The 13,066-nt window shown below is 34.8% G+C and overlaps 2 protein-coding genes across 2 annotated transcripts in view; both read left to right on the top strand.

The window, feature by feature from the left end:
* The window catches only part of LOC127840886 (mucin-5AC-like), a 451,267-nt gene that overhangs the window by 111,706 nt on the left and 326,495 nt on the right, over positions 1-13,066 (top strand). The gene's annotated exons all lie outside the window — the stretch shown is intronic.
* Positions 11-12,117, top strand: LOC127840924 (39S ribosomal protein L18, mitochondrial-like). Its single transcript, XM_052369392.1, has 6 exons — positions 11-160; positions 3,158-3,239; positions 3,819-3,896; positions 7,576-7,683; positions 8,353-8,494; positions 11,555-12,117. The coding sequence occupies exons 1-6, from the start codon at positions 82-84 to the stop codon at positions 11,705-11,707; spliced, it is 642 nt and encodes a 213-aa protein (XP_052225352.1). The 5' UTR covers positions 11-81; the 3' UTR covers positions 11,708-12,117.

The raw sequence follows: 13,066 nt of genomic DNA, 5'->3' as shown, positions 1-13,066 counted from the left end.
GTTTTGTCGTATTGATTGGAAACTTTTACAGTTGTGAAAACAGCATCGTCTCGTCTATCCTTCAAATATTATTTTCTTAAAATGGCTTTATTTCGATTGATTTCACCCTATCTCGTCGATGCATCACCATTGTCATGTAGAACGTTGATGTCATTAACAGGTTTGTGAATGAAAATATTAAATTGAGTACTTATACGTTTAATGCACATGTCCGCCTGAAAAACCGGCTATTCGGATAAATAATTCGGATAGTGTAAAGTTTACTGTTGGAAGTATAGTAACATCATTCATTTAACATTTATTTTTGCTGCATAATCCATTGTTATTAACTCTCAGTAGTCCGCAGACATACTTAAATTTACAGTTTATGTGCTAAATACACAAATTTCAGATAAATGACTGGCACGTTTTGAGAAAATGATCAAATACTTGAAATAGAGATTTGATAAGACATAACCGTCATAATTCACTTTCAAAAGCCATGCATAAACTCATTTTCCATTGTTTATATTAAATTATAACGACAAATCATGTTTTTAATGTGTACAAACTGTTTGAAAATTGTACAAAAAGTGAAAGTTAATTAGCAAAAAATATACTGTCTTTTTTGTTTAATTGTCAGATAAATGGGAGCTAGTCAAAACGGCCCCAGTCAAAACGGCCCCTAGTCAAAAATAGTCAAAACGGCCCCACTTTGGTCAAAACAGCCCCAAAGACAGTTTTTAAGTTGGTCAAAACGGCCCCATTGTGTAACAAATAACTTTGTTCAATATTGTTTTTATTTGAAGATATGCATGTTGAATAATCAAACATAACAATTGTTGTTAAACATAATAAGTATCAAATAGTTTATAAATATCAAGACTAGATACATATTGCCGCATCAAGAATACGTTTAATACAGAACAATATCTGGACATAATTACAATTTAAACTCTGTAAGCTGAATGTCGTAGAAAGTGAATATCATTTCTTATTAATATGCACAATTTACAAAGATATACGAAAACATATTAACATTTTATTTAATAATACATAAACAGTTCATTATTTATAGTTTCGTTTAAAAGTATTTGTTAATTTTGGCAACAAAGTTATTATCAATATGTAAATGTTTTTCATCAAGCACCCTTTATGGAAAACGTCCAAAAACTCACCACGGAGACCTTAAATTCCGTCGGAATAGATTTGATCGATACAAACAACAGTTAACGAAATAATAATTCGTCAAGACAAGATACATAATACCGCATCAAGAAACCGTTTAATACAGAGTAATTTAATTAAATATTGTCATATGAACGCCGTAATAAATGAATATTATTTCTTATTAATATGCTCAATATACAAAGATATAAGACATAACCAATACACATATGTAGAGCTGTACATTTATTGAAAATCTAAATATCAACTGATATAATTGATATTCGCTTACCTGAATTGCATGTTTGGTGTTGCCATCTCTCACAAAGGTCGCATGAAATTCCCTGTTGACGCGGTTGAACTGATAAATCACACTCAATACACTTATCCTCCATTGCACAATTATACACTCAAATATATCCATATAGAAACAAATAGATCATGATAATGAACTAGATCTACATGCTCTTTCGCCGATATTTATATGATCGGGAAATAATTGATCTAAAGAATATTATTAACACGTATGCAGATAATGCTCAACAGTTTGCTTTAAACGATACATCTAAAGCACCTTTAATTCCTTTTAAGTTAACTTCAGTTACGACTTCAAATAAGATCACAAGTAATCAATAACCTTTTGATTGTTATAAAACTGTGATATAATTTATTATAGTATATTTACAATTAGTCTAATTTCTCAAAGATACATAATTTATTGTCATAATTTACTTATGCTCATTCTCGCCGGCAAACAAATTATTTTCAATTAAAAACCGACGCAATCAGTTATTTGTGAGATAGTTAAACAATTTAGAATTATTATATAATAAGGCGCAATCAATATTTGTATGATATTTTTGAATGTTCGTAAAATAAACTAAATCCTTTAAAGTTGTAATTGCAGACTAAGAAAATAACAGAAGTACATTTCATATAAAAAAAATTCTTCTGATTTTCGATTTCGTTTTGACTATCTTTGGGGCCATTTTGACTAAATGTGGGGCCGTTTTGACTATCTGTGGGGCCGTTTTGACTAAATGTGGGGCCGTTTTGACCAAATGTGGGTCCGTTTTGACCAACTTAAAAACTGTCTTTGGGGCCGTTTTGACCAAAGTGGGGCCGTTTTGACCAAATTTGGGGCCGTTTTGACCAAGTTTTCGGACATTTTGACTAGGGGCCGTTTTGACTTGGGGCCGTTTTGACTGTAAACCAGATAAATTAGCTTTTGTTGTGAGATTTTTCACTTGTATTTAAGATAATATCACTTGAATTAATCTTGATCATATAAATGTGTAAAATAATTCTCAATTTGGAGTTGCGATTGGTGATTTTTAAGTGCAAGGTAAACATGTTCTGTCTTTGGCTTGTTAACTGACCTACACAATAATGGTTTTTAGAGATGACGAACGCCTATCTGTGTCTCGGAATTAATATTACATTATTTTAAATTCTGAGGTACAGGCATTTGTTATCATTAAATTAACTTGGTGAACACTTGGCTTCTGAAAAAAGCCCGCTGTATTTTTGATAAAATGCATGTCAAATCAGTGAATACACGAACATTTATTTTCAGTTTGAGTCTCTGTCATTAGTGTTATTTCGCTCATGGATGTACATTACTCATTTACTTTTTAAATCAGTGACACAAGTTAAAAAAAATCCTATTTTGCCACTTATTTTCAACAACATGCTGAGCTAGCTTGGAGCTGCATTTTTACTTAAGACCTAGAAAATGTAACAATACTGCCTATTGTATATGAAACTGAAAATGAGAGCAAGTCCACTTTAAATTTAGCAAATTTATTGAGAATTTGCATGCTTGTGATCGCTGTTTTCATAGTTGCATGTCATGCTAACAATTTATAATGGTTGGTTGATGGAGAATTTTTGCAACTTTTTGCTGGCAGAACATAATTGTACTTACATATATCTGATAATCTGAGTGTCCAATTTCAAGTGAACACTGGCTTGCTGTAACTTTGATCAATGGCAATTCTGACTGTTTCAGTTTCAAGATGTTACTGTGACTCGCAAGTAAAGGCAAACAGTGATATTAAAGCAAATCCATTGTTTGAAAATCGTAATCCAAGGTATTTGTTACAATCTGTATCTTTAGATTTTCAATGTATGAGTACTTAACCCTTTCCCACTTAGAAGCAAAGTGAAAATGGCTATGTGCAAACAGCATAAAAACAGAACAGCCTGCGAGCAACTCGCAGTCTGTTCAGGTTGTATGCGGTTTGCTGCTCATCAGTATCTTAGGGCAACACATGAAGCCTTTTAAACTTGAATCTAGTAAGAAAGCTCTTTAATTAAATTTAACTTTCTAAGGGACCACACATGCATCAAAATACGTATCTAAGTGGTAAAGGGTTAATAAATTAACATAATAAATGTCATAATTGCAGCAAAAAAGGACTTACAAAATCAATTATGACTCTCTGTCCTCTTCTGTTGCATATATAAATAATCATTTTAAACAAGAGGTTAAAAGGGTTACAGTTTAAACTATAACCAACCTGTCTTGTGAAATGTAAAATCAGGCTAGTATCATCAAAATAAAAAATATTTTATAATGTATATTGTCAGACAAGTGAAAATTTCATGTTGGTAGATCTAAAGAATCAATGAAGAATGTGGTTGTTATTATTCGATTCGGTCCATTACAGAGCTCTGGAACGCATGGGTATTGCCAGGAAAGTCCAGGGTTGGAAATTTCAGGCACCTCGTAAAGACTTCTATCACAAGTAAGATGGGCTTTGGCTGGTTTTCAACATACATGTAGTGTAATAATTGAATACTGAACATATACCTTAATTTTCTTAAACAAGGTCATATTTATTTTATATAATTAATACATGTTAATATCTACTGTAATACATACTTTTAGTTCACTTTTGTGCGACACTAAATTTTATCGACATACCCTTGGATAGGGTATATGTGCTCAAATCCTGCTAATTGAAGTTTCCGAAAAAGCTGTTACCTTATAAATCCTTTCAAAATCAAATGTCTCTTTAACCATTATTATGCCCCCCTTCGAAGAAGAGGGGGTATATTGTTTTGCTCATGTCGGTCCGTATGTCCGTCCGTCCACCAGATGGTTTCCGGATGATAACTCAATAACGCTTAGGCTTAGGATCATGAAACTTCATAGGTATATTGATCATGACTCGCAGATAACCCTTATTGATTTTGAGGTCACTAGGTCAAAGGTCAAGGTCACGGTGACCCGAAATAGTAAAATGGTTTCCGGATGATAACTCAAGAACGCTTATGCCTAGGATCATGAAACTTCATAGATACATTGATCATGACTCGCAGATGACCCCTATTGATTTTCAGGTCACTAGGTCAAGGTCACGGTGACCGGAAATAGTAAAATGGTTTCCGGATGATAACTGAAGAACGCTTATGCCTAGGATCATGAAATTTCATAGATACATTGATCATGACTTGCAGATGACCCCTATTGATTTTCAGGTCACTAGGTCAAAGGTCAAGGTCACGTTGACCCGAAATAGTAAAATGGTTTCCGGAAGATCACTCAAGAACGCTTATGCCTAGGATCATTAAACTTCATAGGTACATTAATCATGACTCGCAGATGACCCCTAATGATTTTCAGGTCACTAGGTCAAAGGTCAAGGTCACGGTGACTCAACTTTGAAAATTGGTTTCCGGATGATAACTCAAGAACGCTTACGCCTAGGATCATAAAATTTCATAGGTAGATTGATTATGATTCGCAGATGACCCCTATTGACTTTCAGGTCACTAGGTCAAAGGTCAAGGTCACAGTGACTTGACACAGTCAAATGGTTTTCGGATGATAACACAAGAAAGCTTACGCCTAGGATCATGAAACTTCATAGGTACATTGATCATGACTCGCAGATTACCCCTATTGATTTTCAGGTCTCTAGGTCAAAGGTCAAGGTCACATTGCCAAAAAACGTATTCACACAATGGCTTCCACTACAACTGACAGCCCATATGGGGGGCATGCATGTTTTACAAACAGCCCTTGTTTTTATCTATTCTGAGCACAGTGTGCTCATGTTGAGCAATGTGGTCTCCTTTTGTTTGTCTTTCGTTGTCTGTCCTGAGTCGTCCATTATCAACATTTATATTGTGAACGCGCAGAAGGCCACAATTTATTGTTACCCAATCTTCATTCCACTTGGTCAGCACATCTGACTCAATGATAACTCAGCTGAGTTCAAAACAAGATCATGTGGGGTAAAAAACTAGGTCAGAAGGTTAACTTAAAGACAAAGCCTGTGAACCCTGTAGAAATAACATTTTTACCCTTTATCTTGAAAATTGTTATATTGATATCTCAGCGAGGTTTTGCAAATGGTTATGGTGCATAAAAAACACCCATGGCCTCCAAAGGCTAGGCAGTTTTCATCATATGGCAATAATCAAACCTTGTGAAAACTTAAAAAATTGCATTTTTTTATTACCAAGCTTTACAAAACATGCAAATTGTTTGTTGTAATGATATTTCAGCTGAGTTAACAGACACATTTGCAATCTTTTTTATCTTCTTAATCATCACGAAAATTTCTTAGAGAATTTGGTCTTATGAGTTATGATATTTCAGGGGTGTCAATTTTCCGGATTATTCCGGAAATCCGGATTTGAGCCGTCCAGGTTTGATTTTGATGTGAATGTAAATCCGATGAGTTTGTTTAAGGCGGGTGGGGGTAGGGACAAAATTCTTTTAGTGAGGGATCATTTCAGAACGAATATTGTTATAGCATCGTCGGCATTACAGACATTTGCTCTTGGTACCGATTTTATTTATTGATATCTGATTGGTAAGCGGCTGGCACTGACATGAGCAGGCACTGGCAAAGTAAAGCACTGCAATATCATATTTTAAAACAATATGTTAATCAAATTATATATTGACTGCGTATTTGCTAGGTTACTGGTTACTGGTTTTCATTTTCTGCAGTCAAACGATATGCATATTTTATTTCATTTGCAAATGATGTATCGCGACATGTTTTGGACAGTCGTTTTTGGATACGCTGGTTTGTTAATTACATTTCGAAGTTCTTAATATCATTTGTTTAGAATGACAAATACACCTGCGGTGTTACAGATGGTTTGGTTAATAATATTTCGCATTGTACTCACCAGAAATTGCACCTAGAAAGACTATAAAAAAAGAACAATAAGCTAGGGCTCGGGGGGTTGGGCCCTCTCTTCCCTTTATCCTACGGCTTAATTTTCCGGATTTCAAATTTGGGCCAATTGACACCCCTGTATTTCAACATGAGTTATGATATTTCAACTGAGCTAGAAAATGTGTCTGGTCATGAAGTTGAACAACATTGCCGCCAGAAGGCAGGGTAGTTTTCCTTATAAGGCTATATTAAAACCCTGTGAACACAATATAATTAAGTAACATATTAATGCCAATCTTGATGGACATTTATTTTAATGATGTCTCAGCTGAGTTTAAAATGGTTCCAGTCAATTGAAACATGACTGCCAGGAGTTATAATGGCAATGCTTTTATACAGCTTTACTGCTGCTTTAGTGAAACCATTTGAACACTGTAAATGTCATATGTTTTGCCCAATCATCTTGAAACTTTGTCAAAACATTTCTTAGAATGATAACTGATCCAAGTTAGAAAATGGTTCATTAAGATAAAAAAGAGCTGTTTGGGATGTGGTTGCAATTTTCTTTCTATGGCTATAGTAAGATACATGTATACTGGTTTATTTAGGTCTCAATTGAGTCTCTTAGGGCTACTGGCTCTCATATTGTAATGAAACTATCATTGGTGGATAGAATGGGTTAAGATTGTTTTCACCTACATATAAGATTAAGTTTTTTCTCCAAAGTTACGGAGATTTATATAACACTTGTTGCTTTACTCATTAATAATTTTCTATAATCCATAATCTTGTATTGCAGATGATATTCAATTTTTAATTGGATCACATAAATATGACAGCAGGTGTTAATATTTTTTCTGCAGCACTTTTTATGGCCCCGAAGGAGGGCATATAGTCCATCTGTCAGTCCGTCTGTCTGTCCGTCAGTCTGTCCGTCACACTTTGCCTTTAGGTTTAGAAAAATTCTCATATTTGTTATGCATGTGTATATGGACAAGGCCTTTCCATACGCACACAAATATTGACCCCTTTGACCTTGACTTGAACTTAGGGTCCGCGTTTAGGTTCCGAAAAATGAGTTTAGGTTTCGAAAAATGCTCATAACTTCTATCAAAGCGTTTATCGGGGGCATATGTCATCCTATGGAGACAGCTCTTGTTGATACTGATTATGTTTTCAGATTGGTGTATGACAAGATACTGATACTGTTTTCAGATTGGTGTATGACAAGATACTGATACTGTTTTCAGATTGGTGTATGACAAGATACTGATACTGTTTTCAGATTGGTGTATGACAAGATAAAGATGACTGCCTATGTTGTACACTCATCTGGAAAAATTGTAATTGAAGCATCTACAAAAGAACCAGCTGTTCTTAAGTATCTTTACAAGTAAGGCTCCATCTTGATGCTACACTTCATTGTATATTGTATGGATTTAAATATATAATTAATTTGTTAGGCCTTACTAATTTGGCAAGACCTGTTTTTCAAATCTGGGATTTTAAAAGAAGTCTTTTATAAACCTGTAATACCAAAACAAATAATGGAATAAGAAGCCCAATACTGACTAACGTTCTACACTATATGCTAAAAAATTCTTCAAAATATACTATATTGTGTGTAATTTTTAGATAAAGTTTTATGTACTTTAACTCCCTTCACATTCACATCATGAGAACTAAATTTTACTTTTTTTTGTCACCAGAATTTGCATTGTCTGCATTGTTTTTAAACTATAACTTGTTTCTTCATCCTTAACAAAATCTGCAGGTATAACCAGCCAACATTTAAGTGACACTGACTTATATACATGCATTGAATTATATAGAAGCACCAATATTACACCTGCACACATTTTATTACTAAACTTGTGTAAAATGGATAAAATAATATCCAACTTACATGCTTTTAAGCTATAAATTGAAGCTCATGGATGAACAAAACTGAGTATCATTCTAGGAAAAATTCAAGCATGTAGTTTATCCTGCATAAAAATAAACTTAAACCAAAATAATATTTGCTTGCCTTTAAATATTCATACCATTGTTCTGGTTTTAGACACAATGATGTTAGTGCCTCTTGGAATCTGGGTCAGCTGTTGGCGCGGAGAATGTTGGAGTCTGGAATCACGGAAGTGTTCTATGATGCAGAAAACAAAGTGACAGAGTATGAAGCAGAGGGATCAAAACCTTCAGAAAAAGTGGGTTGGTTGTTTGAGTCGTGTTCTGAGAAAACTGGGCTTAATGCATGTGTGTAAAGTGTCGTCCCAGATTAGCCTGTGCAGTCCGCACATTTAATTTAGTTGAGAATTTTAATATATGAGTCATCAAACTGTTTGATGAATATGTTACTTTATTTATATGTGTTTGGGATTTTAAATCTGTTATCTATCTTATGATCATAAGGTAACCATTTGTTATATGTGAAGAGGATACATAAGGACATATATCTGGTATTGTGTTATAAAATATTCTTCAAAATTCATTTTTGTAACATTATCATTTATGCATATATATAAAAAAATCCTGTTATAACTTTAAGTTTTTGAAACATTTCTGATAATATTTTCCTGCAGCAAATATTACACTACTAAACCTTTGCAATATTTTATTGAACACAAACCGGAACTATAACTCCGTTATATCGTGATGTCCAATATATCGCGAGTTGGCCATGGGCCACATTTTTTCACCGAATTTGATATCTGTGTAATCTGACATTCATATATTCAGTTTGGTCAAGATTGTTTGCCTTCATTGTGCATCACAGTCACGCTTGTGTAATGCGACAAATAAAAACTCAACTTTCCCAACATCAAATGTAATTTCGCATGTCATCTTTCACAAAATTCTCTATTGAATTTGCTTAAAACTGACATTATATCAGCGCTCAGGCTGCCCACTACACACAGTCTTCTTCTTTGGATACAGCACTCCTTTTAAGTAGAAGATTTTGTGTGGGCGCCTATTTGTTAAGGGGTGAAAAACTGTACAAAAGGTGCTCAGTTGAATGTTAGTTTAAATTATTTACATGGCAAGTGTTAACTAGTGGATAAGGGGCACAATTACAGCCACAGCGTAAGGGTTTTGAAAACTTCTACTGTGGCTGCCTCATGTATGTGGGGAGGTAGTGAAATCAGTTTACTGATCTTGGGTGGAATGAGACTTTATAGGAGTCTTTTGAAGTTTGTATGCGAGACCGCACATGAAGGTGTATACAATAACTGTAAATGTCACAAATCAATACTGACCTATCTCAACAACCTCTGCACATTGGATACTGCATTAAGTACATGTTTTTATTTTGGAGGAAAAGTCAGGCCCGTACCCAGGCCATGGGCCCAGGGGCCCGGGCCCCCCCAGCTGGCTGTCGAACTATGTTTTTTTAAATAATCGGCCAACTGCAATTTTTTCTCTCGTGCAAATGACCACAGTACTCATTCCCTCAAAACAAAAGAGCAGCTATGTTTTATTGTCCCTGATAAACAAGGGGATTAGCGCTCGCCAATCGAGATAAGCCTCTAGGCAATGTTTTCTTATCGCCTTGTACACACATCCCCGATCAGTCCCCCATTGTGATCATGAATGCTTCATCTGTCGATGGTTGATGTTACATGTATTTTGATACGTGCAGCGAATGGAAGCAACTGCTACAAGGAGTTCGTAGACTATGGTCTGATAATTGCCGTCGCAAGTTTTTTTCCTTCTTTGAGAAGGCCATAGACGTATTTTTCCCTTCTAAAAGTTTAATTGTTTGCCTTTTTAAACGTTTTTGGGTGAATTTTTAGGTCCCAATATATACTTTTTGCATTGAGAATAGGGCCCTGAATTTGAACCGGAACAAAAACACGGACAAAGGTTTTAAAACTGAGTATTTATAATTTTTGAAAGGAAATCACTGAAAAAGACTGCGATGAGATAGTTAACATGTTTGTTTAAAAGAAAAACAGATTCATAAATTTGCCGAGCAACAGATAAGAATTTGGCAGAATTCAGTATTTAAAATAATTGAGTACCGAGAATTGAATTATATCAACCTATTAATGGCTCATTGGTAAAAAATGAAAATTGAAACAACAAATCGATCTCATTATATAGGTAAACCTGATCCAGTGTAGAAAAATATTGTATAATTAAATTATCTCTCTCCTTGAATTTGTTTGAAAACAGTAAAATATGTTAAATTGATTATTTAAGACTTTCATTATTTCCCCCCAAAATTAGGCGCTTCGCGCAATTTTTTTCCTCAAAAATGGCAAGGTCTTTCCCAAAAAATCAGATTTAAAAAAACCTGTGACGTTATTGATTAGTGAAAAAAATGGTGGAAGCAATACGAGAGTTGATGTGGATAATCGTCAGTTTAAACCTGTAAGTTTCGGAAATCTAAAGCTTTTAATATTGTTGTGAATTCGCACCAATGTTTAAAGTTTAAGACTTCCGAAATGTGCTGATTTACTTGTTATATTCCATTTATTCATATCACAAAATACGTTTTTTATAAGCATTAAAATTCACCTTGCAAAGTGCCAAATTTAAAAAAGTATATATTTAGGGAGGGGGGCCCCTCCCAAACCCTCCCCGGTTGGGCCCCCCCAATAAAAAAATCCTGGGTACGGCCCTGAAAAGTTTGCATATTTTTATGCACTACACATTTTTTATCCAAAGTTAAAGGTCTTAGAGTGAGTTGTCTCCCATGCAGTAAGAAGTTTTTATTCAAAATTCAAATATTAAAGCACATGCTTTCCACGAGGAAAAGTGATTTTGTACATGAGGTCTAATTTTAGCATGTTTTTAATCAATACAAATACACTTGTAATTTACTGAAAATACACGAGGAGTGTTTATTTGTGGCTAGATTTTGTCATCTTTAGTGAACAATAAAAAAAATTGCAATGCTTTTGGGATATATGTTTTTAAATGATTTTAAAATACTTATATGCAATAATGTTTTATGTGATACATATGTATAACACATGGATAAACACATAATACTATAAGGTAGCAAAATTACCAAACTTTGCTAATCCAAACATATACATGCATGAAATACCTGACAAGTTAAATAGCGCACCGGATATATAACGTGATCACGATTTTTGGATGCCGCGAACCGCGATATAATGGAGTTGCAGTAATTTATTTATGCTTTACATTGACTGGCTATTTTGCAAACTAACCACATAAACCTACACATTTCCGTTTTTAACCACCAACATCCTTAGTTTGTGTTATGGTCTTACTGTTGTTGTCATATTTTGCAGATTGAAGCATTTTTCTCTGCGCTGAAGGACAATGCCATCAAGCTGAGTGAGCCTGAACCTGTGAAGTTTGAGACGGTCCCTGGCATCAACTACGAGGGTTACACCCGCCTGGGAGAGAGGAAGAGATACCAGGAGGACTACCAGAAACTGTGAGGGGCAACCAAGGGGACAACTAGAAACTGTGAAGGGCAACCAAGTGGACAATTAGAAACTGTGAGGGGCAACTAAGTAGACAACAAGACACTGTAAGGGGTAACCTAGGTGAAAACTAGAAACTGTGAGAGGTAACCAAGGGGACAACTAGACATGGTGAGGGGCAACGAAGGTGACAACTAGAAACTATGAGGGGCAACCAAGGGGACAAATATAAACTATGAGGGGCAACCAAGGGGACAACTAGAAACTGTGAGGTGGTAACCAAGGGGACAACTAGAAACTATGAGCGACTTGCAGTGGGCAGAATGTACAAGCAGATTAAACAATAAATATGTAACTTGTTTGTTGATATTTGTACCAATTAGAAACAAATTTAGGAAAACGAAAAAAAAATAATTTGAAAATAGGAGGCATTTTCGTTCTTCTTTCAGATAAGGGCATATAGATTTACCCTTGTTAGCCCTTGTGTTCTTTTTTCGAGTTTTTGTGTCATGTGGAACTCAAAAAGTACTTTGCTAGAGGGAAAGAACTTTACAAACATGTTAGTCAGCTTTGGGACACATATATTGGCATGAATTTTTTTTTAATTAACTGGAATTATGGTGCTATTTTAAAACTTATGACTATAACAAAAAAGAAAACAAAATGCTGCGAGAGGGCTGCAATATTCCAAACATTAACCATCATGTGATCATGGGCACCTCCATATTTGATTTCGATGTTAGTTTTAACATAATGTGAGTTATTGCCCTTTTTTTATCCCAAAAAGAAATTTTATAAACGTGTATCATAATGAAACTTTAAGGTTACATGAGGCGCTCTGTGAGGAAACAGGGCTTAATGCATGTGAGGAAAGTTTCGTCCCAGTTCAGCCTTTGCAGTCCGTACAAACTAAAGTATGATGAAAAACCTTGCAGCTAAGGGGCGGGGTAATTTTATTTATAAGGATTAGGTGAAACCTTGCGAAGACCTCTCTTGTTTGTCCAATCATAATGAAACTTGCTCCAAACATTTGTTTTCATCATCATTTGGCTGAGTTTGATATTGGATTCAGTGCAATATAAACGCCATGGGCAGGGCGTTTATCCTTATATGGCTTTAAGAAAACCTTGTGTATACTCCAGATGTCCAATTGTTGGCCAAATCTTAATGCAACTTGCTATAACAAGATTAAAAAAAAATCTAAGCACAATTCCAAACCAGTTCAATTCTATTTAAAAATATTTTCTAAATGGGCTTGGCAGTTTTACTTATACAGCTAGTGGCACCTTGAACACTCTTTTATATCATATTGAAATTATAATATACTTGTTCTAATGATACTTTGGCCTAATTTAAAAATGGTTTCGGGTTGTT

This window comes from Dreissena polymorpha, chromosome 1 (genome assembly GCF_020536995.1).
Source record: "Dreissena polymorpha isolate Duluth1 chromosome 1, UMN_Dpol_1.0, whole genome shotgun sequence".
Classification (NCBI taxonomy): domain Eukaryota; kingdom Metazoa; phylum Mollusca; class Bivalvia; order Myida; family Dreissenidae; genus Dreissena; species Dreissena polymorpha.
This window is presented reverse-complemented; position numbering and strand designations above follow the sequence as displayed.

Bases quoted from the DNA above. Each gene is read 5' to 3' on its own strand.
- LOC127840924 (XM_052369392.1), top strand. From the start codon at position 82: ATGGCTTTATTTCGATTGATTTCACCCTATCTCGTCGATGCATCACCA. The intron at 3,240-3,818 runs GTATTTGTTACA...GGTCCATTACAG, and splicing joins TTTGAAAATCGTAATCCAAG to AGCTCTGGAACGCATGGGTA. The intron at 7,684-8,352 runs GTAAGGCTCCAT...TTCTGGTTTTAG, and splicing joins GTTCTTAAGTATCTTTACAA to ACACAATGATGTTAGTGCCT.